The 25,415-nt window shown below is 43.2% G+C and overlaps 1 protein-coding gene across 1 annotated transcript in view; it reads right to left on the bottom strand.

The window, feature by feature from the left end:
- Window positions 1-25,415, bottom strand: part of grin2da (glutamate receptor, ionotropic, N-methyl D-aspartate 2D, a) — a 389,894-nt gene that overhangs the window by 229,497 nt on the left and 134,982 nt on the right. The window contains exons 2-4 of the mRNA XM_072448252.1: window positions 12,332-12,899; window positions 9,327-9,464; window positions 6,070-6,336 (exon numbers count right to left, since the gene is read on the bottom strand). Of these exons, the coding sequence (XP_072304353.1) occupies window positions 6,070-6,336; window positions 9,327-9,464; window positions 12,332-12,793 (867 nt within the window). The 5' untranslated portion in view covers window positions 12,794-12,899. The remainder of the gene's footprint in view (window positions 1-6,069; window positions 6,337-9,326; window positions 9,465-12,331; window positions 12,900-25,415) is intronic.

The following is a 25,415-nucleotide window of genomic DNA, read 5'->3' as shown; positions in this document are numbered from 1 at the left end:
AACCAAATAAAGCGATGCACGACACGTTCTCTGTTGTTCTATTGATGACGTTTGGTGAGTTTGTCCCTGTGGTGAATATTTATCATAGTTTTGCATCCGTCAAGTTTCGACAATTAAAAGTTCAAAATGACAGGAAGCAGTGCTACAGCAGAAACCCTCTGTGATGTCATCAAAAAGCGCCATTCCATCAAAAATTGCCAAGAGACTTCCCACACAACGGGCAGTTTAAACAATGATTACACAACAGAAATGTGTAATTATTCATCAAAACATAACTATTGTCTTATTGTTGCCTAATAATTGTTTACAATCTGGTTGCTAGGTAACTGTTGTAGAATTACTCTGCCTGTCATATTTGCTGGCCATGTCCAACATTATAAAAGAGGAAAAACTGGCCAAATCTTTGGTAAAATCTTAAATATAATCATGTTCCCTTTGTTTGAGTGAAAAGTGCAGTCTAATGTGTCACGCAGACGTCTCCTTCATCCTTTTGTCGAAACCTATAACACCTTATGTCCTTTTCAGACACGTTCTTATTTAAAGATTGATAGAGTCCACATGCTCCCACTTCTGTTCCATTACATCCTCTGAACCGCAGCTTCACCGCGCCGGATCTGAAGGTTTTCCAAAAGTTCACGGCAGCTCGACAATCTCTTCCAAACCATTACATCATGTTCTCTTCATCCCTTCGCTCCTCTCTCTCTCTCTCTTTCTAGTGCTTCCCTTTCATGGGCCGGGCCTCCACAAAAAGGTCCTTTACTCCGGCAACAATGAAGTGATGAGAGCCCGGAGAGTGAAGGGGGCGCGACGGACGGAGCCAAAATGGCTTCCGCGCTGGAACAGTCACACGGCTGCGGAGCTGGACTGGGTCTGCTTTTTTTCTTCCTCAGGCTTTTTTAGATGTTTCTTCTGCCCGAGGTAAGATGTCATTTAAACGACAACAACGGCAATAGTTCGAGGCAGAAGCAAAAGAGTGAGTGAAGTATTTTACTGCAAAATTAAACGTTTTGTCTTTTCAGTGAAATCAAAATGACTGAAGTGCTTGTGCAAAATGCATCTATATTTATTGCTTTTTTGCATTTCAAGACATCTAAACAACTGAATATGGGTTGATTATGGTCAGTTAGATCTATATATATAAAGATCGAACTTATATATATGCTGTTGTTTTCAAATTGAAGTTTTTTTTTCAAATATACTGTTGATTTATTATTTTTTGACTATTTGTTTATACCAGATGGCTCTTCTTTCTGCTCCTTTTTGTATGTTTAACTGCATGAGTTTTGATTTAGTTTAGTCTGTATTTGTCAGGGACCATCTACAGATGCTTTAATCTTACAAAGAAAAGATGATCTGCGCCAGATAAATAAGGTAACACACAGAAAGGAAATAAAGAACATTAGATACTGCAGTGTCCAGGGGCAGATGCAGAAAACAACTCGTTACAGCTCTTTATTAACGTTAGCTTGAGGAATTACAATGCATTTGCCACATTTAGCTTGCCCGATATTGACAAAATAGATCATGTAGGATGTGATTTTTCAAGATTCGAGTGAAATTAAGGCAGAAAAGTTGCAGAATGTGGTCGGAACGCTTTAGAAAATGGTCATCTGGTCTGAGAAACTGTAACGATTCAACTGCCATTCGGAAACTGGAATTTACGCTCCCTATAGCTCCTCAGACCGATACCTTTACATTGAAACGCACATTTGAAACATTTTGACCGCGACAGCTCTCGGACAAAAGAAGAATCACCGCGACAAACCGGTCAATATGTTTTTCTGCTGGATTTGAGAACGCCTTCCTGCTCATCCGGGCTTGTTTTCTCAGTTCAAAAGGATGAATAAAACCATTTATTAAGTTTGCTGTTGATTCATCCGAGCGCCGTGCAGATCCAGCAGACAAAGTTGATTAACCTGATATTGAATTTTCTTTTTTTTTCCCGTCATTGAAGCTCTGTTCCATTTCCTTCTGCTGCTTAAATATTCAGATCATAGTCAGAAAAAAACGACCTTTCTGAGCACAACACCCAACGCTGCATTTTACAATAACAGCTAATATTTTTATGTTTTTATATTTAACGTTTGTCAAGGGTTCCAGTGTCAATGGAGTGAACATAGCTCCCCTGATGAGGTCAAGTCAACTATTCCAATACATCCTTGTTTATGATGGCCACATGAGCCTTTTAATCAATTTAGTATTTATAAAGTGTGTTTCAGTGTTCGAATTCTGCATTAAATAGTTTGTCTTGACACATTTAATCATATAAATTTATAGAAAAATGTGATTGTATTTTTGAACACACTGTAGCGTCACAGATCCTGAGCTCGTCTTGGTCAGGACTAACTTCGCTGGAGGATTTTACCTGCTGCATGTTTTGTGTTGATGGGGGAAACGAGAGCACCCGGAGGAAACACACCCAGACACGAGGAGAAACACACAAACTCCACAAAGAAAGGCCCAGTTGCGAGTCCAACCCGGGACCTTCTTGCAGCCAACGTGCCAGATGTATGAAATTACGATTATCTTCCTTGGGGTTAATTAGGTCTTGATCAAGACTAAGCAGAGATCAAACCAGGACTCCCCAAGCTCCCAAACAGTAGCCTATACTTTGAGCCCATATTAAACCGTCTGATGGTGTTAGCGCTGGGACCAACGCTTTCTTCATTCATTCCTTTTTTTGTGAAGCATCTGATAAAAATGAACGAACATGCTCATGGCCAGTTAAAACATACAGATCATTTTATAGCTTTTTTCAAATCACCCATTCTGGGAAGACTCGGGATGATCATAATTACTCCTCCAGTGTGTGTATAGCACTGTCCCACATCCATGGCACTTAAAGCGCTCTACGAGGAGACGTGGGTGTCTTGCCTAAGGACACAACATTTCCTCCTTCACCGCGGCACCTGGCGTTCCAGCGGTCTGCCATCCAAGCACTAACCATGCCCGGTCCTGCTGAGCTTCCAATAGCTGATGAGATCTGGCTCTGGCACGGGGGTGTGGCCCGCGTGCCAAACGAGGAGCAGTTTGTACTTCTCACAAAATTCACAACATTTAAATAAGTTTTTTTTACAAGCCACTGACTTTTTAAACCCCCTAAATCTCATGTTGCTGGTGCTGGCTTTGGCTCTGAAACGGGAATAGTCAAAAACCAACAATCGCTGTCCGTTCCTGCGAGGGTTTGGTGAAAATGTCAAAATAGGAGAGGATCAGCTGTGTATTACTTGTTTGAGATGGTTGAGATGTTCTGGCAGACGGCGATTAGCCAACAACAGACAGACAGACAGACAGGGGACGGGAGGAAGAAACGAGCCGGATCTGAAATCGAGCTTGTTGTACTCACACTTTAGCGTGAGTTAATTTAGCGTGAGTGCTACAGTAGTATATAAAATACTCTCGCTTTTTTTCTCAATCGATGGTGTAGCTAGCCTGAACTTGAATGATGGACGCGCCAACAAACTGGCTGCTTTAACTGATCAATACTTGGCCCCTTTCCTCCTCTCAAAAGACGTTACGGACTCAACAACTCCTCAATAATAATTAGCCTCCTCCCAAAAGCAATGAGTGCCACAACCAAGGGCGATCGATAGAATATATTATTACAAATTCACGTCGCATCATATCTGTCTTTCGAGTGACAGGAGGCGTTTGTTTTCCATGTGCGCACCTTTGACCTCGATCATTTGTCGAAGGGTTTGAACCTTTGCGTTTTGTTTGGCGTAAATCCAATATGTCTGTCTGTTTTCGCCGTCGTGGCAGTAAATATGAACTGAACTTTGGTTTGAAGGTTTGAGATGACGCCGAGGTCACAGCAGCAATAATGTGTTCAGATGTACTGCATGTGTGGTGCCGGGTGTGAGCATCTACCGGGAGCTGTCGGCGTGAATGGGGGAGGAGCAGGAGGAGGAGCTACAGGCACACCGAGAATTGGCAAAAATAGAGACATGTTATGCAAAAGTGACTTGAATGAACTTTTAACCCGATTGTAATGGCGTTCCCTCATCGTTAGCTTACTCAGATTTGCATTCGGATCGATTGACCCGCTTCCCTCGTGGACACGTTATTGCTTTGCCTGGAAACACAGGTTGGTGTTTGAATGTATATTTCACTTTTTCAATTACAGGCTTTTTATTGCCGGAATCACCTTCTTGCCTCTACGGAGATTGCTCGATGCCATTTTGTGCAACATTCCAGTCCAAGCAACAGCATCTACATGGAGAAATGAGACCCCTAAAACGCACTGTATGACCCTGTACAGCACAGCAGGTGTACGTGGTCCTAAATCTATCTAAATCAACTCTCACACTTTGGTATATTGCTAGTATTCACAGGCATGATTTTGTTTTGGCCATTAGCAAGTCCCAAAGCATCATCTACACACAGGGCTCTTTCTAACCAGTTTGTAATTGATAAAAGGTTTTCTAATTAAATGAAGACGCTGATTGTTGGCACGAAGTTCTGCTTTCACTTTCACGGGGGGGAAACAGGATAAACTACTATAAGAAGAAACATTGGGTACTTCAGCTGTAAGTGTGTATGCCACCTGAGAGACCACCCCCTGTGTATGCCACCCCCTATCCCTGTATCCCTGTACTCTTGTACCCCTTTATTCCCTGTACCTCTGTATCCCTGTATCCATGTATCCCAGTACCCCGCTATCCCAGTACCCCTGTACCCACTGTATCCCTGTACCCACTGTATCCCTGTACCCCCTGTATCCCTGTACCCACTGTATCCCTGTACCCCCTGTATCCCTGTACCCCCTGTATCCCTGTACCCACTGTATCCCTGTACCCCCTGTATCCCTGTACCCCCTGTATCCCTGGACCCACTGTATCCCTGTACCCACTGTATCCCTGTACCCCCTGTATCCCCTGTATCCCTGTACCCCCTGTATCCCTGTACCCCCTGTATCCCTGTACCCACTGTATCCCTGTACCCACTGTATCCCTGTATCCCCTGTATCCCTTTACCCACTGTATCCCTGTACCCCCTGTATCCCTGTACCCCTGTATCCCTATACCCCCTGTATCCCTGTACCCACTGTATCCCTGTACCCCCTGTATCCCTGTATCCCCTGTATCCCTTTACCCACTGTATCCCTGTACCCCCTGTATCCCTGTACCCCTGTATCCCTATACCCCCTGTATCCCTGTACCCCCTGTATCCCTGTACCCCCTGTATCCCTGTACCCACTGTATCCCTGTACCCACTGTATCCCTGTACCCCCTGTATCTCCTATCCCTGTACCCACTGTATCCCTGTACCCCCTGTATCCCAGTACCCCTGTATCCCTATACCCCCTGTATCCCTGTATCCCCTGTATCCCTGTACCCCCTGTATCCCTGTATCCCCTGTATCTCCTATCCCTGTACCCCCTGTATCCCTGTATCCCCTGTATCCCTGTACCCCCTGTATCCCTGTACCCCTGTATCCCTATACCCCCTGTATCCCTGTACCCACTGTATCCCTGTACCCCCTGTATCCCTGTACCCCCTGTATCCCTGTATCCCCTGTATCCCTTTACCCACTGTATCCCTGTACCCACTGTATCCCTGTACCCCCTGTATCCCTGTATCCCCTGTATCCCTTTACCACTGTATCCCTGTACCCCCTGTATCCCTGTACCCCTGTATCCCTATACCCCCTGTATCCCTGTATCCCCTGTATCCCTGTACCCCCTGTATCCCTGTATCCCCTGTATCTCCTATCCCTGTACCCCCTGTATCCCTGTATCCCCTGTATCCCTTTACCCACTGTATCCCTGTACCCCCTGTATCCCTGTACCCCTGTATCCCTATACCCCCTGTATCCCTGTACCCACTGTATCCCTGTACCCCCTGTATCCCTGTACCCCCTGTATCCCTGTATCCCCTGTATCCCTTTACCCACTGTATCCCTGTACCCCCTGTATCCCTGTACCCCCTGTACCCCTGTACCCAGTGTATCCCTGTATCCCCCGTATCCCCTGTATCCCCCGTATCCCCTGTAGCCCTGTATCCCCTGTACCCCTGTACCCCTGACCTCCAGCACATCAGGAAACACACCCTGAGCCGTGTGACCGACCTGTGCCTCGTTGTCCTTGAGCAGGCGCTTGGTCCGGGTTCCTCCTGGATCGTCCGTGATGTTCAGGACCATCACGCTCTTCTTCTCCCACCCGATAAACGAGCCGTCCGTCATGCCCTCCACCATCGCCAGGAAGTCCTCATATCCGTGGTGACGCGTGGTGACCACGGAAAACGCCGTCCAGTCGTATTCCTCGAGCACCTCGAAAATCACCTCGAGCTGCAGCAGCGTGGAGCAGGTGAACTGGAGGTAGATGGAGCCGCTCTCCTGCAGGAAACACAAGGATTTCAGGATCAGTTGGATGCTTTTCCAGGTCTCGTCAGCGGTTGGAGGATTTCACTTTTGTGCTTGTCTTTTAGGTCGATGAGACGGAAAAACCAAACACCTAGAGAAAGGTCCGTGTATGGTTCATTCTGCCACATACGAGTGCGTGAAAAGCCTTCTCCAAACACACACCAGTTCCTTTCGCCACAGCGACATTTTCATATACTTTAGCATTTTTTTGAGATTCAGCAGCCGCGTCGTACTGAACCCCACGAAACCTCACTCGACCGATAAAGCTACGAGAAGTTTTCAATCAACAAAACTGATGATTTTTTTGGATGTGAGTTTGTTTAAAATCTGTTTTCCAGATGTTGATTAAAACTGGGGGAAAAAAAAGAACAAACCAAAAATGAATTCTGATGTCATTTTTTCACCTTAATCGTGTTTTTTGGTTAGAAATTATTATAAATCTCTGGGCTTTCGCAACAAACTAGACTGACTAAACTTATAGGCGGTATCACACGTTATGGCAGCGTGAAGAGAGAGATAGAATCAAAAGGTCAATTTCTTGGTAAATCAGGCACAATCCTTTCAGGAACAACGCCAAAATGAAGACAATGAGCTGAAGTAAGTGAAACGTACAGCCAAAACCTTGACATTACCATTGAACTTGGGATTTGACTTTCTTGGTTGCATAAAGACTCGATTCGTTGATAAAAGAGTGTTACATGCGACTTTATCATCTTACCCAGACTGCACTACACTACAGGCTCAAAATAGTAAATGCAGAAAACATACAAATACAAAGAAATACTGACCAAAAAAAAGGTTGCAACGGGAAGAAAAAAACGTCACCCAAAGCTCGTCCCAAACTCTGTCACTGCGGTTCAGATCTGTGGGAGATTCGCTTCTGCTTCTCCTTAGACGTTTCCTCTGCTCGATGCCAATGAATTTAACCCTTCTCAAACACACCGACGTCTCATCCACGACCACGGGATTCGTCTTTCCACGCGGTTGTTTCAGAAGCTAGAAACTCACTCACTGCTTTGGTTTTAAATGTTTTGTTGCAGCTGAAAGACGATCACCCGTGCAGCCGTTATCCAGCAGGTGGAGAGAGGACCTGTTTGCTTCGGTGGAGACTTTTACTTTTGTCAGGAAGTGTGTTTGTGTGTAAAAAAAAAGAGGATTAAACGCGCAATCACAACCAAAACTCCTGCTAACTCTAACTAAAGACACCATCGATCAATTCAAGACTAAACGACTGGAAACTGCCAAACTTTTCCAGGTTTGAACCAAGTTAGATGTAATGTAGATTTGGAGAGTCATGTTCTGGTCCTGGTTTTGTCCGGTTCAGGTCCAGGTTCAGACCCAAAATCTAAGTAGCGTTGGTTCAATTGTGGATGCAAATACCACGTGAATATACAGTATGTCTGCTGAAGAAGTGTGTACTTTATTTTCCCAGTGATCCTCGGTCTTTTACATAGAAACAGGATGTATTTGAACACTGGTCTTTCCCCATACGTCCTCACAGCTTGTGTATTATTAATCACCAGAGCCGAGCGCCTGAACGCACCCCCGCTGCCTTCACGTGTCAGGCGGGGCGCACCTCGGGTAACGCCGCCTCAACTGGGTCACACTTTTGAATTAAACCTTTTGATCTGGGGACCTCATCCTTCCAAATCAAACCGTGTGAATCCCGTGGAGCCTCCGGTAAAATTCCAACGTTCGTTCCAGTCATTTACGGAGCAAGAAGCAGAGAAAAATGTCCTGGAGTCTGTTATTTCCAGACGACGGGAACACGCGTCACTCACGGTCCCACAGGTAATTAACCAGTGGATTAAATTCTGTGGTTACAAACGATTCAAAAGTTTGTGTTGTTTCAGCCCGAGCCCCGAAGGACGGGGCCTTTTTGAGCTGCTGATTGAATCAAAGTGAGAATTTCCAAAACACGTCCAAAGAAACATGTGGGACCCCCAAGGGCCATCGGCGTCGACTCAAGCAGATCTGTCATGTGATTTAGCACTGACGTATCCAAAACTACAATGAGAATGTATTTATTTACTTAGTTTACCTTATTTCCTTCAGTATGTTGCACATTCTCTGTGAACAAAGGGATTTCTTATATTTATTCATCAGAATCAGGAAAACAAAATGCCATTGCCAATACAAGACTCGACTAAAATAATGTTTAACTTGGTCATATTTCCTGTTTATTTGACTGTAGTGTATTTGTTTTCTTTTTTATATACAGTTTTTTTTATATACAGTTAACTTACTATGTGAGTTTGTCCGATGGGATTTGAATAATACAATATTTATTCATGTTTCAATGTGGGAAACAAATGCTCCTGAGCCAAGGTCATGAACTATACAAAACAAAAAACTGTAGCTTTTAGAGACGTTTCCATGGGAACGCTGCTGGTGCCTTCTGCCCCGTTTGAGGGTCCAAAAGGGGCCATGCTTCCAGGGGCCATGCTTCCAGGGGCGGCCAGATGATTGGACAAGAGAAGATAAAGACCAAACACGGGACGTATCAGGAAGCTCACAAACTTTAGCGCTACTAGATTTGTAAATGTTTGCAGTGTTGCTGTATAAAACTGTTTACCACAGCTTTTTACATTGTTTAAGTGGGCGTAATCATTCGACCAGTGACGTCATCAAAAACATTTCATCTGGAAAATATTTTTGAGATTTGGGATAGAAGTCGAAATGTTTTGAGTTTTAAAATGGTATCCAGATGACAATTCTTTTAAACAGTTTCTGTGTTAGATATGACATTAGTTATGGATATAGATTCATGTATTTATTTCTTGATTTTTTGTAATGATGTGCAAAGTCACCTTCTACTTTGACTCCGACTTAAACAAACCTGTGCATGTTATTTGCGTGTTATTTGCATGTTATTTGCATGCTATTTGCGTGTTATTTCGGTGTTATTTGCGTGTTATTTGCGTGTTATTTGTGTGTTATTTGCGTGTTATTTGCATGTTTACCTGAGGCTCTCGTCCCAGACTGGCCCCGCCCCCCACAGCCACCACGGGGATCCCAGTCTGGGCCGACACGAACTCCAACATGGGGGCGAGGGGGGCGCGGTTTGGAGGTGGGGGGCGCTCCTCTTCAAAAACCAGGCCCTTCAAAAAAACAGAACACGAGTTATTCACCAAAGAAAAGGACAAACAGACACGAAACAGGTTAGAACGTCACAGTGAAACGGGTTTATTAAACTACTGAAGGTGTCAAATAAAAATGGAACACAGTAGGCGGCAGTAAATCAGATGAATGTACTTAACATGAGTCATTGAAGGTGCACTATGTTACTTTTCTGCAAATGAGGCATGTGGGGACACCTTGCCTCACATAAACAAGACACATAATATGCATTTGTTGTTGTTATTGACCTTTAAACACGCTCTTGTACCTTTCCTTCCTGATCTCATGTTTTAGAACGAAAAACAATGGATCTACCGAAAGCACACATGACGTTATATCAGTTGAGGATTGGTGGCAGCAGATGGAATTACAATGGGGAACAAACAAAACCTAGCTTTCCTCCGACACACTAATGCGAGCGCACAGTTATAATGAGTGTGATTTCTCGGCAGAAATGTTCAAAACGACGAGTCTGGTGATGATTTTGAGACATGGAAACTGCACACGAGACCTCCAAATCTCAACTTTTAGCGTCACAGAACTGGGAAAATTGAAACCGAGAACTTTTGTGAAGTCCAGAGAAGATGATCTCGTAAACAGGATGAATGAATTAAGAGTGAATGAAGCTCAATACAACTCCAGGCCAACAGGATGTTAAACGGGCAATACAAAGCAACACAGGACACATCGCTCAAACTGTAGTTGACCTTTTCTTTTCTTATCCCACTAAATCATCTGGACAGAGCTTGGGTCGGCGTCTGAACCGTACGTAAAGGATTTCTCGTCTCTGCACAGCCCGTTTCTTTATCCGTGTTAAACAAACCACGTCCGAGCATCAATGAGAAAGTCAGTGGAGCTTAGGTACAACTCTTTAAATCCGCTACATTCTTGTTGGCGCCGCTCTGAAATCGATATTTGGAGAGATACCATCTGCGTGAATCCCCCCCGCCGCCGCCGCCGTCCAGACCACCGCGATCGAGTCCGGCGCGCGTTAAGCTGCTCTCGGAAGGCAGATAAGAACAAGGCCCCGGCGTGACAGAAGAATTAAGAACAAACTAATACAGAGGGATGTAACGTGTCGTAACGTAGCATCCAATCGTTAAATCAAGAAGAAGACTTTTTATAGAGAATTTGACCCATAGTTTGGTTTTGCTCCAGTCTTAGAGCTGTGTTTAGTCTCATTTCAGTCCCAGTTGTGATGGTGGCAGTGTTTGTGTGAGGGTTTGGTGTGATTGGCAGCCTCACTTCTATCGCTCTAGCCCCGGGGCAGCTGTGACAGAAGCAGTTTCCCATCGCCCAGTGCGGATTCATGAACTCCCATGTCATGTCTTAGTGGATCCCAAATAGTGCTTAAGGAGTCATATGTTATCAACGTATCTTGTACAGTATATTTCTTCATTTGTTCCTTTCTTTTGACCATCTGAAAAAACTGAACTGTCGAAGAAGAAACCCACTTGTTTTCAGTCAGAACAACCGTCGGGATCTGTTTGTATTCCACAACTGCAAATAAATGAAAGAGGGGCTAAAAGTCACGAAATGTTAATCGCCCTTATATATTCTAGATCGACTTTTTCCCTCGTAAATCTCAGTTTTCACCGCTAAAAGTCAGATTTGTTGGCTTATACAGTGATCGTGAGTCATGTGCGTTTTAACAGAACCCAACTGCTGACACGTGACCGTCTCGTTCTGGCATTTTGGAAGGAACCAAGGACGCCATTGCTAACCATCCTCGTTAATACATGACGCACGTTTGCTTTTAAGGTGCGAGACAGCTTAATGTACTCGTGTCAGCGACGCTAAATAAATGGGGCAAAACACTCGACGTTTCCATTACTTTCCAAAGTGACGCGAGGAGGCCTGCTGTAATTTAGGGCCTTGTTTTCTTGTAGCGATTCAGGGCGAGCAAAGTGAAGTTGAACAGGTCTGACAGTTCAATCCTCGCGAGGGAAGCATTTGATATGCAAATGTCACTGAACCCGGGAGGTAGAGTTAAAACCACTGCTTTAAAGTACAATAACACGAGCAGCAATCAATGGAGACAGGGCAAAACCGAGCCACCCAAATGCTCTGCTCTTCATCCGGTGGTGGAGTTTAAGATGTGGTTTATGATTGGATTACAGTTTTACACGCTTGACATTTTCTTTGCATGTTATAAAGAGAGCAAGAGCTTTAATGTCCTATAAAAAAAAAAAAAAAGGACGGGTACTTAGAGCTCCTTTTACTAACACAAAAGATGAATTATTGCTGAACGATCCCGACATAAAATGCTTACTAGCCGTTTGGGAACCATAAGAACCGCCCTTCACTGGGAGATGATCCAAACAAACCGCATTTTTTAAAGAGTGGGACCAATCCATCGTCTGAAACAGCTCTAAACCACCTTCACACCGGATCTAGCCCGGTTGCTGCGTGAGAACTGTAGTCCACGGTGTAGTCGTTATCTCTGTTTGCAGCGTGACGGGGCATTAACATTCGATGGATGTGTCCGAGCGCAGGTCTCAGGGTCAAACTTCACCGGTGTTTGAAATATGAATGAGTGGTGTATGTGAGACAAATGAAGACGAACATGTTTTAAATATTAGCCTGCAGTAGATTTGTGAGGATGAATGTGTGTGTAGTTTCTAATAATGTTGTGTTAAAAATACAGTATTGAAACTATTTATAAAGCAGCATTTAATCAGTGATTGGACAGGATTTTAAAGGGTACAATGATTATTCTCGTCATCGTTTAGAGTGGGATTTAGCTGCATTTAAATGTAATTAGAGCAGCTCCGAAGCGGCCTTGTCAGGAGAAAAGAAACACTCTTCACTTTTACAAACTGTGGTGTTAAAGTGATTGTAAACTCACCTGGAGAGGTGTGGTGGCCAGCAGCTCACACAGCTGCAGCAGCAGAGCTCCAGGGCTGCTCTCGTTCACTGACAGGTAGATGACGTTGGCCTGGCCTGAAGGCGTCATGACCGTTTCTCCCACCAGGGCGGCTAACGAGGGTGAGGTGAAGAAAGAGGCCAGTGAGGCGGTGTCCATCACGCCCCTCCCTCCTCCGGCTCCAGCTCCGACTCCGACTCCAGCTCCAGCTCCAGCTCCGGCTCCTCCGTTTCCTAGAGCAGACCCAGGCTCCGCCCCTGGCCCCCCCGCAGCCGTTGTCTCCGGGAGAAGGGAGGAGCTCGAGTGGACCACCGCGATGTTGACCCCACCCGAGTCCCTCTCTCTCTCCCGGGGCCGGAGCAGCAGGGGGGGCGAGGGCCGCACGGGCCCCGAGCAGGCCAGAACAGCCAATAGCAGCGAGAGGGCGGGCCTTGGGGCCACCATGGGGCAGAGGGGCAGCCAATGGCAGCGGTGGGAGGGGCCAGTCAGGGCTCAGAGAGGGAGGAGTGGGGAGGGGAGGTCACAGTGCTTCACCTGACCAGAGCAGACCCTAAAAACAAACAAAAACAACAAAGAGTCAAAAAAAAGTTTATCAAAAATGAAAAACGTAAACAGGAAACTCTTTATAAAAGAGTCAGGTCACGTGTGCAGGACATATTTGTGCTCCACGTGTTTGGGCTTACGCTGAAAACTTCACTCTAATTTTCACTTTTCATAAAAACAAGACTTCGAGGCCTGTAGCTACACCGCTACGTTCAGCACCACGGACAGCTCCATATCTCTGTCCACTGAGACTGCATTCACACTCACCAATGCATCATTTGAATTCAACTGGGATTAAATTCCTGACTAATCCTGGTCTAAAACAGAACTGAACCAAGACAGGTTTAAATGCATCCTAAAAGTGCAAGTTGTTTATCACACAAAATAACATAAATACAGCAAAAATATATTACAATAACTTGGAAAGGGAACACATTTTGTTCTATAATGCGATCAGGACTCATTATTTCAGCACCACGGACAGCTCCATGCCTGATTCACTCAGGCAGGGCAGTTTCTGGTGTGTTTCCCGGTTTGGTTTATCTCTTTGTGCCGCCAAAAGTTCAGCTTTGTTCAACCCGACGCTTCGACGGTGAAAACACACAAGTCAAACACGCAGCAAACTGACCCCCTGAACTTTACATGTCAACTGCACGCAAGTATTTTCTGATATCTAATTCTAAGTTTTTACTCAAATAAATAAGACTGTATCAATGTCTCTCTTATATGTCCCAATTATGTGCAATTTTAGCATTTTCACACATAAACTGGCCTATATATTATAGACCGGATATGATGAAATACTTGTAACACAACTTTCCTTACATTTGTGTACGTAAACTACAAAAGTTCGAAACGGATACTTCTAAATTCAAGATGCTGCCGAGTCTCGTCTAGTGTTAGAGACAAAGACGGCTTAAGACCGTCGACATCATTGAAACGCTGCACATCAGAGTTTCAGACAGTGCGCCGTTTCCCCGAGCGACGGTGGGAGGATTTATGAGGCTCTTTTACTCTCGCTCACTCCGCAGTCAACAAAAGGACAAACGGATCGGCGTTCTCGTCATCACGGACTTCACGACTGGACGGTACGGCCGAGTCACAGGCCGCGAGAGACAGGCCGGGCAAGAGATGGGCGGGGTGAGAGACGGGCCGGGTGAGAAACGGGTCAGCGTTTCGGACTCAAACACAGGTTAAGACCGCCGCCAACACGAGGCACAACCGCTGCTCAGAAGGTCGCTCTGTTAGACTTTGAGCGTTTGTTGAATGTGTAACGTGTGTAACATAGACGTGACACCGACGGCCTCTCGTACTGAACATGTTTTGCTGTATGAGAGCTTTTACTGTACATACCGTATTTTCTGCACTATAAGTCGCACCTTTTTCCATGATTTGGGGTGCGACTTATATTCCAGAGTGACTTATATGTGGTATTATTTGATGTTTTCACACTGACAACCACAAGAGGGCGCTCTAGGCTCTAAGCCACGCAGAAGAAGAATCTGCACTTCCTCTTCCTCTGGAGTTTGTGGAGTTGTTTAGAAGTGACACAGAGGAAGAAGAATTCAGTGGATTTAGTGATTTGGGGTAAAACTGATGCTTTGCTAAACTTGTTAGCATGTTCTTTATGCTATAGTTATCTGAATAACTGTTCATATGTTACGTTAACATACCAGACACTTACCACAGTTCTGTCTGTGCCTCATGTAGCTGAAGGTGTTAGCATTAGCACACGTAATGTAGCTGAAGGTGTTAGCGTTAGCATACATACACCTATTCACCATGTTCTCTCATCTGTTATTATTTTGAATTGGAATTCCAAGATGTTATTTATCTTGGATTTGATCAACTACATTTCCCCCAAAAATGCGACTTATACTCCAGTGCGACTTATATACGTTTTTTTTTTCTTCTCTACTCTACATTTTTTGGCTGGTGCGACTTATAGTCCAATACACGTTTAGCAACACTTTATTCCAACACAAACAAACTGCCAATGGATTTATAGGCAAGTGGTTTTACTGCGTTCATTTGAATTTCCTCGAACCGTGTTAATGTCTCGCGCTGTATAATCTGCATAACACTTTCCCATCAATATATCTTCTCATTAACACTTATTAATGTCACGTTATTTTGTTTAATGATCTTAAATTACACGTGACCTTAAAAACATCTTTATTACTCATTGGGATCATAATTAGGATCAAGTGTGAATACAGCGCAAAACATTAAAAAGAGCCAAAAAAACAACAAAAATTAAAGCCGCAAGCGGCATCCAACGGCCCTCGCGGGCCGCCGGCCTTCCGACTCTGCTCTCTGCATTTTACAGAGATGGCGCTAACGCAATTGTCTAAGAACTAAGACAGTGACACATTGTACATGTTCAATGCTGTGCTTAACCAGTGCAAATGAACACAAATATCGGTCGAATGTGCAGCTCCAGCGCACAGAGACCGTGACACTTGGAATAAAAATATGGATAACTTTTGATGCTCCGCTTGTGTAGATTATTTTCCCAAAATATGAGCTTGATCGAGCTATTGCCCACAGAGGAGTTCATTAAAGTGTGAAGCATAAATGTGAACATTTCAAGGATTTGGCGTTTTTCCCATTTGTGACATATATTTGCGGCTCTACCGCACAGAGACCCTAGTACTTAAAATCAAAATATGGATAACTTTTGATGCCCCGTTTGTGTAGATGATTCTCCCCAAATATGAACTTGATCGGGTAATCGCCCTAGGAGGAGTTTGTTAAAGTGTGAAGTGTAAAAATGTGGTCATTTTAGAGATTTTGCGGTTTCCCCATAGGGATAACATGGGATGTTTCTGTCATCGCTACGGCTACGCTTTACCAAATATGACTTTGGCTCCCATACTTTTAATTTGGGGATGGCAAATGAGAATTGTGTGCAAAATGTCATGTCATTTGGAAAAACTCTTGTTTATAGGCCACTCTGAAGGCCAAATAGTCCAAATTCTGCGAAAAGTTTGCGGCTCAGCTGCACAGAGACCGTAAATGTTATCCATAAAATTTGAATAACTTTTGATGCCCCACTTGTATAGAGGAGGTACACCGATTTTGAGATCGGTGGGCCAAACGCACTAGGAGGAGTTTGTTAAAGTGTGAAGCGTAAATGTGAACATTTCAAGAATTTGGCGTTCTTCCCATTTGTGACAGTATATTTGCAGCTCCACGGCACAGAGACCGTACCACTTAAAATCAAAATATGGATAACTTTTGATGCCCCGTTTGTGTAGATGATTTTCCCCAAATATGAGCTTGATCGGGCAATTGCCCTAGGAGGAGTTCGTTAAAGTGTGAAGCGTAAAAATGTGGTCATTTTAGAGATTTCGCTGTTTTCCCATTTCTGACATATATTTGCGGGTCCGCCACACAGAGACCGTAGCACTTAGAATCAAAATATGGATACATTTTGATGCCCCGCTTGTGTAGATGATATTCTCCAAATATGAACTTGATCGGACAATCGCCCTAGGAGGAGTTCGTTAAAGTGTGAAGCGTAAAAATGTGGTGATTTGAGCGATTCTACGATTTTCCCATAAGGATAACATGGGATGTTTCTGTCATCGCTACGGTTACGCCGTACAAAATATGACTTTGGCTCTCATACTTTCATGATCAGGATGGCAAATTAGAATTTTGTTCAAAATATCATGTCATTTGGAAAAACTCTATTGCTTATAGGCCACTCTGAAGGCCAAATAGTCAGAATTCTGGGAAACGTTTGCGGCTCCGTCGCACAGAGACCGTAAAAGTTATCCTTAAAATGTGGATAACTTTAGATTCCCCACTTGTCTAGAGGACGTACACCGATTTTGAGGTTGGTGGGCAAAACGCACTAGGAGGAGTTCGTTAAAGTGTGAAACAGAAAAATGTTGATATTCGAGAGATTTAGCGGTATTCCCATAGGGATAACATTGGAAGTTTATGTCATCGCTACGACTACGCCGTAAAAATTAAGGCATTTGTCTGATTGGCTTTTTTGATCGGGACGCCAAAATAGAATTTTGGGTAAAGTTTAGAACATTTTGGTAAAACTAATTTTTGACCTTCAATGTTAATTTAAAGGTCACTCTGTAGGGGGCGCTATCGCGCATATTTAAATTTTGTCATCATGAACTGGTCCAAACTAGAAAGTTGAACAACTGATTCAAATTTGGTCATAATCAGACTGGTTTTGATCAAATGGGAGCAATTTTTAGACCTGCAATATTCCAAAATAAGTTGTCCAACTTTGCGGCTGCGCCGCACAGAGACCGTAAAAGGTATCTAAAAAAATTGGATAACTTTAGATGCCCCACTTGTCCAGAGGACGTACGCCAATTTTGAATTTGGTGGGCAAAACGCCCTAGGAGGAGTTCGTCAAAGTTTGACGTGAACAAAATGGCTAACACAGCGTGTTTTCATTTTCAAAGGAAGATGGCGGCCATAGGGTAAGTCTGGGGGTGTGGTCACAATGATTTTTTTTTTTTTGTCCTCACGAGAGGAATGCGTGTCCCGAATTTCGTAGCTTTACGACAAAGTTGACCTCGGGGCGTCTCCCATAGGCGCAATGTATTTTGACTTTTGTCGGTGGCGCTGTCGCGCCATTTTTTGACGAAAAAAAAAATGGCCCAGAAAAAACACAATTTTTCGGCGATTCTGAATTTTGGGCAAAGTTTGGTGAGTTTTTGAGCATGTTCAGGGGGTCAAATTAGAGATCAAAGCGCTGAAGAAAAAAAATAATAATATTTTTAGCAAAAACAATATAGCCGTTTCCACGATAACAACAAATTATACATCGTTTGAAAGCTCTAAGCAATAGGCCCTCCGCCCTGCTGGGGCTCGGGCCTAATAATATTGGAATTTTAACTTACATTAATGCAAATTATTTTTTAGACTATAGGAAACAATAAAATAAATTAGGATTAAAACACACACGTCGAACACATACAGATCAATATCATCACCCTAAAATAAATAAATGAATAAATATAAGATAAAATAAATATAAAATAAAAATAAATGTAAAAAATATAAAATTAAAACAAAGACAAAAATAGAAATAAAAATTGATCAAAATTAAAAAAATGAAATAAAATAAAATGAAATAAAATAAAATGAAATAAAATGAAAACAAATTAAATGAAAATAAAATAAATAAATCAGACGGACAGACATAAATAAATGCAATAATTCACATTACTTACGGGACAAATGCCATTCATTTCAAGCAGAAGCTCAAACTCAAATGACCCCAGACTAATAATCCGCCATCAAGGGGCCCACTCTCCGTATCTAACCAAACCGTGTCATTGCAGAGCCGAGTCGGGGAAACGCCGCGCGCCATTGGCCCATCGTGATAATGTCTGCAGAGATTCAAACGGAGCAGCTCGGATTCTAATGGCCTCATATTACATCATAAATCAGGCCCCGCATTCACAAAACGAATTAGACCCCAGCAGTAATATCTGTGTGATGAATTCAGCCACGAGGAACCGCCGCTCCTCAGATTACAACATTTACAACAAGGACAGATTTTAATCACTCTTCAGAGGAACTCCATCATCAAATACAGATATAGCGTTTCCTTAACACTGTCCACGTGCTGGAGACGACTGATAAAACTCATGTATGACAAAGTGCGATGAAAATGGTGTTCAAAAATATGTTTGCTTAAAGAGTGAGTTTATCAAACCAAAACGGTGCCATTAAAATACATATTTATAACAATCAAATTAAATCAAATATTAACACTCAATTTGTCCTTTAATGCCGGATTTACTTTAGTTGAATAAAAACAATGTGACGACAATTTGCCTTAATCTAATCCACCGCACTGTATTTTCTTTGATAAAATATGAAGATAGTAAAAAATATATACCGTATTAGTTTTAGCCAGGGTACGACTTATACTTATATTTATACTTATATACTTATATACTAGCGACTTATATGTGATATTATTTGTTATTTTCACACCTGCAATTGCATTTCATACTCCAGTGCGACTTATATATGTTTTTTTATTCTTTATTATGCATTTTTTGGCTGGTGCAACTTATACTCCGGAAAATTACTGTATACAAAGCATTTGACAAAATCATTTCAGTGATTAGGGTTCGGATTAATGATGACTGTTAAAGATTAGTTTTGTGACTGTTAATAATCATTAAATCCATCCATCCATTTTCTACGGCTTGTTCCCTTTCGGGGTCGCGGGTGACTGGAGCCTATCCCAGTGACTTCGGGCCTTAGGCGGGGTACATCGTGGACAGTGGCCAACTTGTCGCAGGGTTAATCATTAAATATTACATTTAAATGCTTTGTAGGTATGAAAAAAAACAAAGATAACCACAACGAGGACATATAAAGTTGCGGTTAAAGGTGAGAAAGCATAATTTCCTCCTCTTTATTTATTGTTTTCATCAAAGAATAATTCAAGGACGTGGTAAAAAAAATGAAAAATGTGGAAAAAACGTTATAACTTTAAGCATTTCCTTGTACAAAGCGCTATTCACACTTTCAATGGTGAGCACTTTGGACGCTGGAGTTACAGTAAATAGTTTAAATAGTAAATGGATTTACGTCTCATTAATCATCAGACACGAGGCTTTGGAACGAGGTGGAACGGTCTTTCATGCGAGACAAAAAGAGGCAGCGTTTAACCACTTCACGAGCGGAAACGACTGGTTGCCACCGACCTTCGGCTTCTGTCAAACAAACCGCCTCTGACCTCGCAACAAATTCAACATTTCCCACCGAAAATGTGATGAAAAGCATGTGAAAGGCGTTTGGAGTGGAGCGTCTGCCACCTGCTCGTGTTATAGAGAGGTCACTGCTTTGCCTGGAATGTTCCGCAGGACGGCATTAACAAGCTCCAGTGCGGCTTGAACTGATACGAAATATACAGTACGTGCAGATACAGATAAACGAGTTCAAAGGTCGTCGTCTGGACACGGTTTTAGTGATGGATATGAGGGGGAAAGGAGTGAAGGACGATACGTTTGTTAAGAAAGAGAAACGGTGGAAAGAAGAAGTAGAAGTAGTAGTAGTAGAAGAAGAAGAAGAAGAAGAAGAAGAAGAAGAAGATGTGCAAGTGTGCGAGTGGCTGCATTCTTACGTAAAAGTACTACATGTGTGTAGTAAAGACTTTATTCTTGTTAGGCTCGAGCCATGGAATGGAATGTTCGTTCCATGGAATGCTCGAGTCTATTGTTCTTCCCCTGGGGGCGCGGCCCTGGGGGCGCGGCACCGGGCTGTGTGGATCCACGCGGCAAGCTCCATGTTCGAGTATGAACATGAAGAATAGGAATAATAGGAATAAGAAAGCCATTGCAAGTGTCTGCGTTCTTGCGTAAAAGTACCTCCGTCACCTAGCAACAGAGACGTTAGCTAGCGTTAGAATTAGCAATTTACTTTTGTAAATACTGAAAAAAAGTACAAGGAGTTGAAATGGGTCAAAACTCCTGATATGGAAAAATAAATGGGAATACAAGAACATATAGTGTCTGCTTTATGACGCAGACACTCAATACATGCTGCTGCTCAGACTGAGATGAACTTTCAGAAGTTGAAACGTCTTTCTTTCTAAAACAGGTTAAACCTTTAGCATTAGCATACATTATGTTCGATGTTCAGGTGTGAATTAGCCCATCTCGCTCCGTTCTGCTCCTCGCTCTCACTCATTTCCCACCACACACTCTCAGCTATCACACATTTTAAAAAGAGAAGTGGAAAAAAGCTGCAGGAAAAAGGATCGAACGTTCGTACAAAACACGACTCGGGTCCCGTCCGCTCGAGACTAAAAGAAAATAAATCAATACATTTACAGTGGCGCCAGCATCGCGGCGTGCGACCTCTGAAAGCAGTCGCAGCTGAATGGAAACGCCGCGTGTTTGGGCTCGGATCGAAATGGAAAGATTGGGTGCACACGGTCTCCCACGGGTGCCGCCTTCCTTCAGTTTGCCATCAGTCCGCGGCCTCGAGGACAGAATTGACGGCTCTTATCGGCACATTTCCCGCCGTTGTTCGCTGAAATTGTGTTGATTTAAGTCGGGCCCCCGCTCGTACTCGGGACGCCGTCGGGCATTTTAATGCATCGGCGCAAAGTGAAGTGAACCCGAATCCAAATCACACGCAGATGACGGCCCATGTTTTTGCCAAGGAGAAAAAGAAGAAGATTGGACATTTAGAAAGAAGATTCTCGTGTGAATTTTAATCATGTGTTGTCGTTTTATCACCATTTCCTCTGCTGGACGTTCAGACGGCTCGAGAAATGAGGTGAGCCCCTTAGAGTGCACGATGGAGGGGATAAAGGGGCTTTCGGACGCAGTCACAGTCAACACCAAGGCTTGGACGTGAAAATTAAAACCTTTTTGGTATAAACAGCCTGAATGTGTCTTGGCAATATTGACACTCTCTCCAAACAACAGCATATCCTTATGTCTCCATGGAGTTTTACAGTGTATACAGCTGTCCAAACATGTGGTTCAGAGTCTGTACTTGTACAAATGTGTGTGATTCTTGTCTTTAGATGCTCCTGAATGAGTTTCACAGTGAATCGAGTCATAAATCTAGCATGTCCAATGGTCCAATTTTAACTCCTGTAAGTACATTCCTGTTTCAGCCAAGACTAAACCTGGATTAATGGTGCGTCTCCATTCGATCCTGGTCCGAGTCCAACTGTTTCGAGTCATAATGTCATGTATTTTTTATCCTCTTCTGGTCCTAGTGTTGTCCAAGTTTGGATCTAGATTTATTCCCCGTTCAAAAGCATTTCAGATGAGGCGATTGGGCAGATGTGAACACGCTCTAAAGTCAGTTAAATAACGATGCAGGACTAAACCAGGACCTATTGTCAGGACTGCACGCTGACTGAACGATGCTTGTTGTCGACTCGGAACGGCTAAAACGACGATAAACCGCGATTCATTTCACATCAAATCCAGTGCGGAATGAGAACAGGACTGTACTAAACCCTCTGGATCCCGTTGTTCCACGGCAGACATCGGCCAGCCCACTCTTCCGGCGTCTTCCGGAGGTGGAGGGCCCCGCGGTGCGACTCGAACCCGCTCAGCAGCAGGAGCGCCGGGCGGGGGGGGGACGTCTGAGCAGCTCGGAGGAAACGACAGCCGCTCAGAACATTTACACCTCTGATGTGGTTAAGCGACATCGAAGACGCCGCCAGGACGGGACACTACGCCGACGCCGGGTCTCACGTCACAATTTCAGGTCCGCGCGGTCGGGATGGACGCACAAATCCGCGCAGTCGTGGAGAGATGATTCTAATCTGATCGGACGTGTTTAGTTTGCAGATCGTGATCACTTGCGTTTCCTCCGAGCTCTCGCCGCTGATGCAAACGTGTAGAAGTGTGAAAGCTCTGAATCATGTGCTCTAATCGTGGACATTACTCACGTCCGAGGCCCGAGAGCCGACTCCGGCTGTCCACTATCACTATGGCGATGTACAACCAGACAGAGAGGGAGGGAGGGAGGGGAAGGAGAGGAGAGGGAGAGGAGAGGGAGAGCATAGGAGAGGAGAGGAGAGGAGGGAGAGGAGGGAGAGGAGAGGGAGGGAGGGAGGGAGGGAGAAGGAGAGGAGAGAGCGAGAAGAGATGAGGAAAGAGGAAGGAGGAAAGAAGCTCTCTACTCTCACTATGGTAATGTACAACCAGACAGAGAGGGAGGGAGAGGAGAGGAGGGAGCGGGAGAGAGGAGGAAAGAAGCTCTCCATTCTTATTTTTGCCATGTACTAAAAGGGAGAGTGAAAAGAGGATAGAGAAGTGAAAGGAAAAGATGGAGACAATCAGAGGAGAAGAGGAGGAGGAGGAGGAGGAGGAGGAGGAGGAGGAGGAGGAGAGAAGCCGTCCACTATCACTGTGGGAATCGGAGAGAGAGAGAGAGAGAGAGAGAGGGAGAGGTTGAAGGGAGAAGTGTGGAGTAGGAGGGAGGGAGAAGAGAAGAAGGGAGGAGGACAGAAGTCATCACTCTCACTTTGGCTTTATACAACCACAGTACATGTGCGGAGAGAGAGAGGAAAGGGTTAAAGAGAGAGAGGGAGAGAGAGAGAGAGATAGAAAGAAAAGGAGAGGAGAGAGGAATAGAGAACACGGGTGAAGTCAGTTGAGGTAAAGAGAGTGAGGAAGAGAGAGGTGGAAGAGAGAAAGAAAGAAAGAAAGAAAGAGAAAAGCAAGAGAGAGAGAGAGAGAGAGAGAGAGAGAGAGAGAGAGAGAGAGATTGAAAGAAAAGAGAGGAAAGAGAGGAGAGAGAAGTAGAGAACACGTCAGAGAGAGTGAGAGTGAGAGAAGTGGAAGTGAGAGAGAGAGAGAAAAGTGGGAGAGAGAAAGAGGGGGAAAAGGACGGAGTAGAAGTGGCTGATTGTGCCCGATGCCCGGGGCCCGGGGCCAGTACAAACAGGCTTGTGAGACTCATTAGGCTCTGAAAGCTCAAAAGAAGCTGTAAAACATGAAGTGAAGAGTACGGAAGCAGACGAGGGTCAAAACAGATACAGATGTGAGGAAAAGCAGGTGTGAAAGTCAAACAGGCCGGTACTTTTGTCACTGAAGTATTTAAACCTCATCTAGTTTTATCAAGTATATTATGTACATCACAAAATATTAAATGTAATGGATATAATTTATTTTTTCTTATTATTATGTTCCCTCCTTCCTTTTTGTTTGTTTTATTAACTACAGGTTATTGGAATTTTAGAGCGTCATTTAACAAAATTCACAAACATTGGAACTTTAGCGTTAAGGTGCAACACACATCGATGAGAAATAATAATAAAACCAAAACTATTAAAACTGACTAAGTTTTAATATAAAAAAAAAGACTTACTATGTCTGGAGCAGAAAGTGAACATTGCAGTGAGTGATTCAACTGGAGTTAATTAACACGTGTTTAAGAAGTGTTCTCTCTGTAATCCAAACATCTCTTTATTTCTTATTTTTAAATCAAGCAGACGTTGCTTTCGGCGTGAGAAATATGACACGACTTCACGATAATTCTGCCACAATAATCTGTAACACTGTCCAAACCCCTGGACTAAGTAAGGACATCTTTACAGTCTTGGCAAGTTCTTCAAAGTACTGTTATTCTCACAAAGCCTTTAAATATACGTCCATAGCGTAGATGAGGGAGTCTTCACAGTACTGTACATTAATCTCCGTGGCATCTGGAGTAAACTGCAGTTAAAGCGGTGGCAGAGTCGTTATCGCTCGCCTGTAGTAAAGTGGAGCTCTACATTTGTCTCCCGCTCTCCGTTCTGTACATCTCCATCTTTTCGCCTTATCTTTCCACCGAACAAGATTATCCGCCTCGTATCGACTGGAGCTCGCGCCGTAGAAACCGAGGGCGTGGCTTTACGGTGGCGCGTTCTGATTGGCCGTGCGCAGACTGCAGATATGTTTAAAACAGCTAAAGGGGGAATATGTGGCATCTGTTTGTCTCCATGGAGATGCCATTATATTCCTGGAACATCAAATTGCAGCACATGAAAAGTTTATGGATTTTATTATTTATTCATGATGTATTTTTAATTTATGCCAGCTTGTGTTTTTTGTTTTGTTTTTCTTTCTCTGATCTTTAGTTTATTTTTAATGTTATTCTTTGTTCTCCTATATGTATTTGTTAATAAAAAAAAAACATATTTAAATATAAATCACCATTTGTAGTTATTTTCATTAATTAATGTCGTGATTGCATTTATATGTATTTTTTTTAAATTGATGCCTGCTTATTTATTTTTATTTTTTATTTTATTTATGTTTTTGTGTTCTCCTATATTCATTTGTTTGAGAAAAAAATTAAAATGTATATATTAAATTTTTTTTTAAAATGTATATATATATATATATATATATATATATATTTTTTTTTTTTTTTTCATTTAGGCCAATTTATAGTTTTTTTATGTATTTATTTATTCCTGCTTGTGTTTTTTTGTTTTTCTTTCTCTGATCTTTATCTTATTTCTTCTCCTATATATATTTTTTTAATAAAAAAATATACATATTTAAAAATAGATAAATACGTGTTTATATATATATTTTTATGCCGTGGGGGTAATTCATTTATATATATTTGTAATTTATTCATCCCGTGAATTTGTTTCTATGTAATTTTATTTAATTGATGCCTGCTTGTGTTTTTATGTTTTTTTTCTATTTAAAAATAAATACATTTTTGGGATGAGATCAGAACATTATTAGGCATAAACGTTCATAAATGCATGGAGAATGTTCTGAAGTGTGGTTTTCCTTCATCATGAGACTTTCCACCACAGAAAGTTACACACTGAGCCTTTAACTCACTCGTATTGTTTGTACAGCGCTTGGGACAGGGTCATTAAGTCGTGCTGCGCGTCTCAGAGTGAAGTGAGGTCAATATCACCTACGACCCTGAGAAATCCATTGAAAACCCAAGAGTGATGCGGACGCCATGGAAACGGCCTTCAGAGCCGCGGCACTGACTGAGAACAAATGTCAGCCAGGACTTCATGAAGCACTCCATTGAC

The sequence above is a fragment of the Eucyclogobius newberryi genome, unplaced genomic scaffold (genome assembly GCF_026437365.1).
Source record: "Eucyclogobius newberryi isolate DKJ021-1_F unplaced genomic scaffold, fEucNew1.0.hap1 SCAF_16, whole genome shotgun sequence".
Taxonomy (NCBI): domain Eukaryota; kingdom Metazoa; phylum Chordata; class Actinopteri; order Gobiiformes; family Gobiidae; genus Eucyclogobius; species Eucyclogobius newberryi.
The sequence above is the reverse complement of the archived record's forward strand: the minus strand, read 5'-3'. Positions and strand labels throughout refer to the sequence as shown.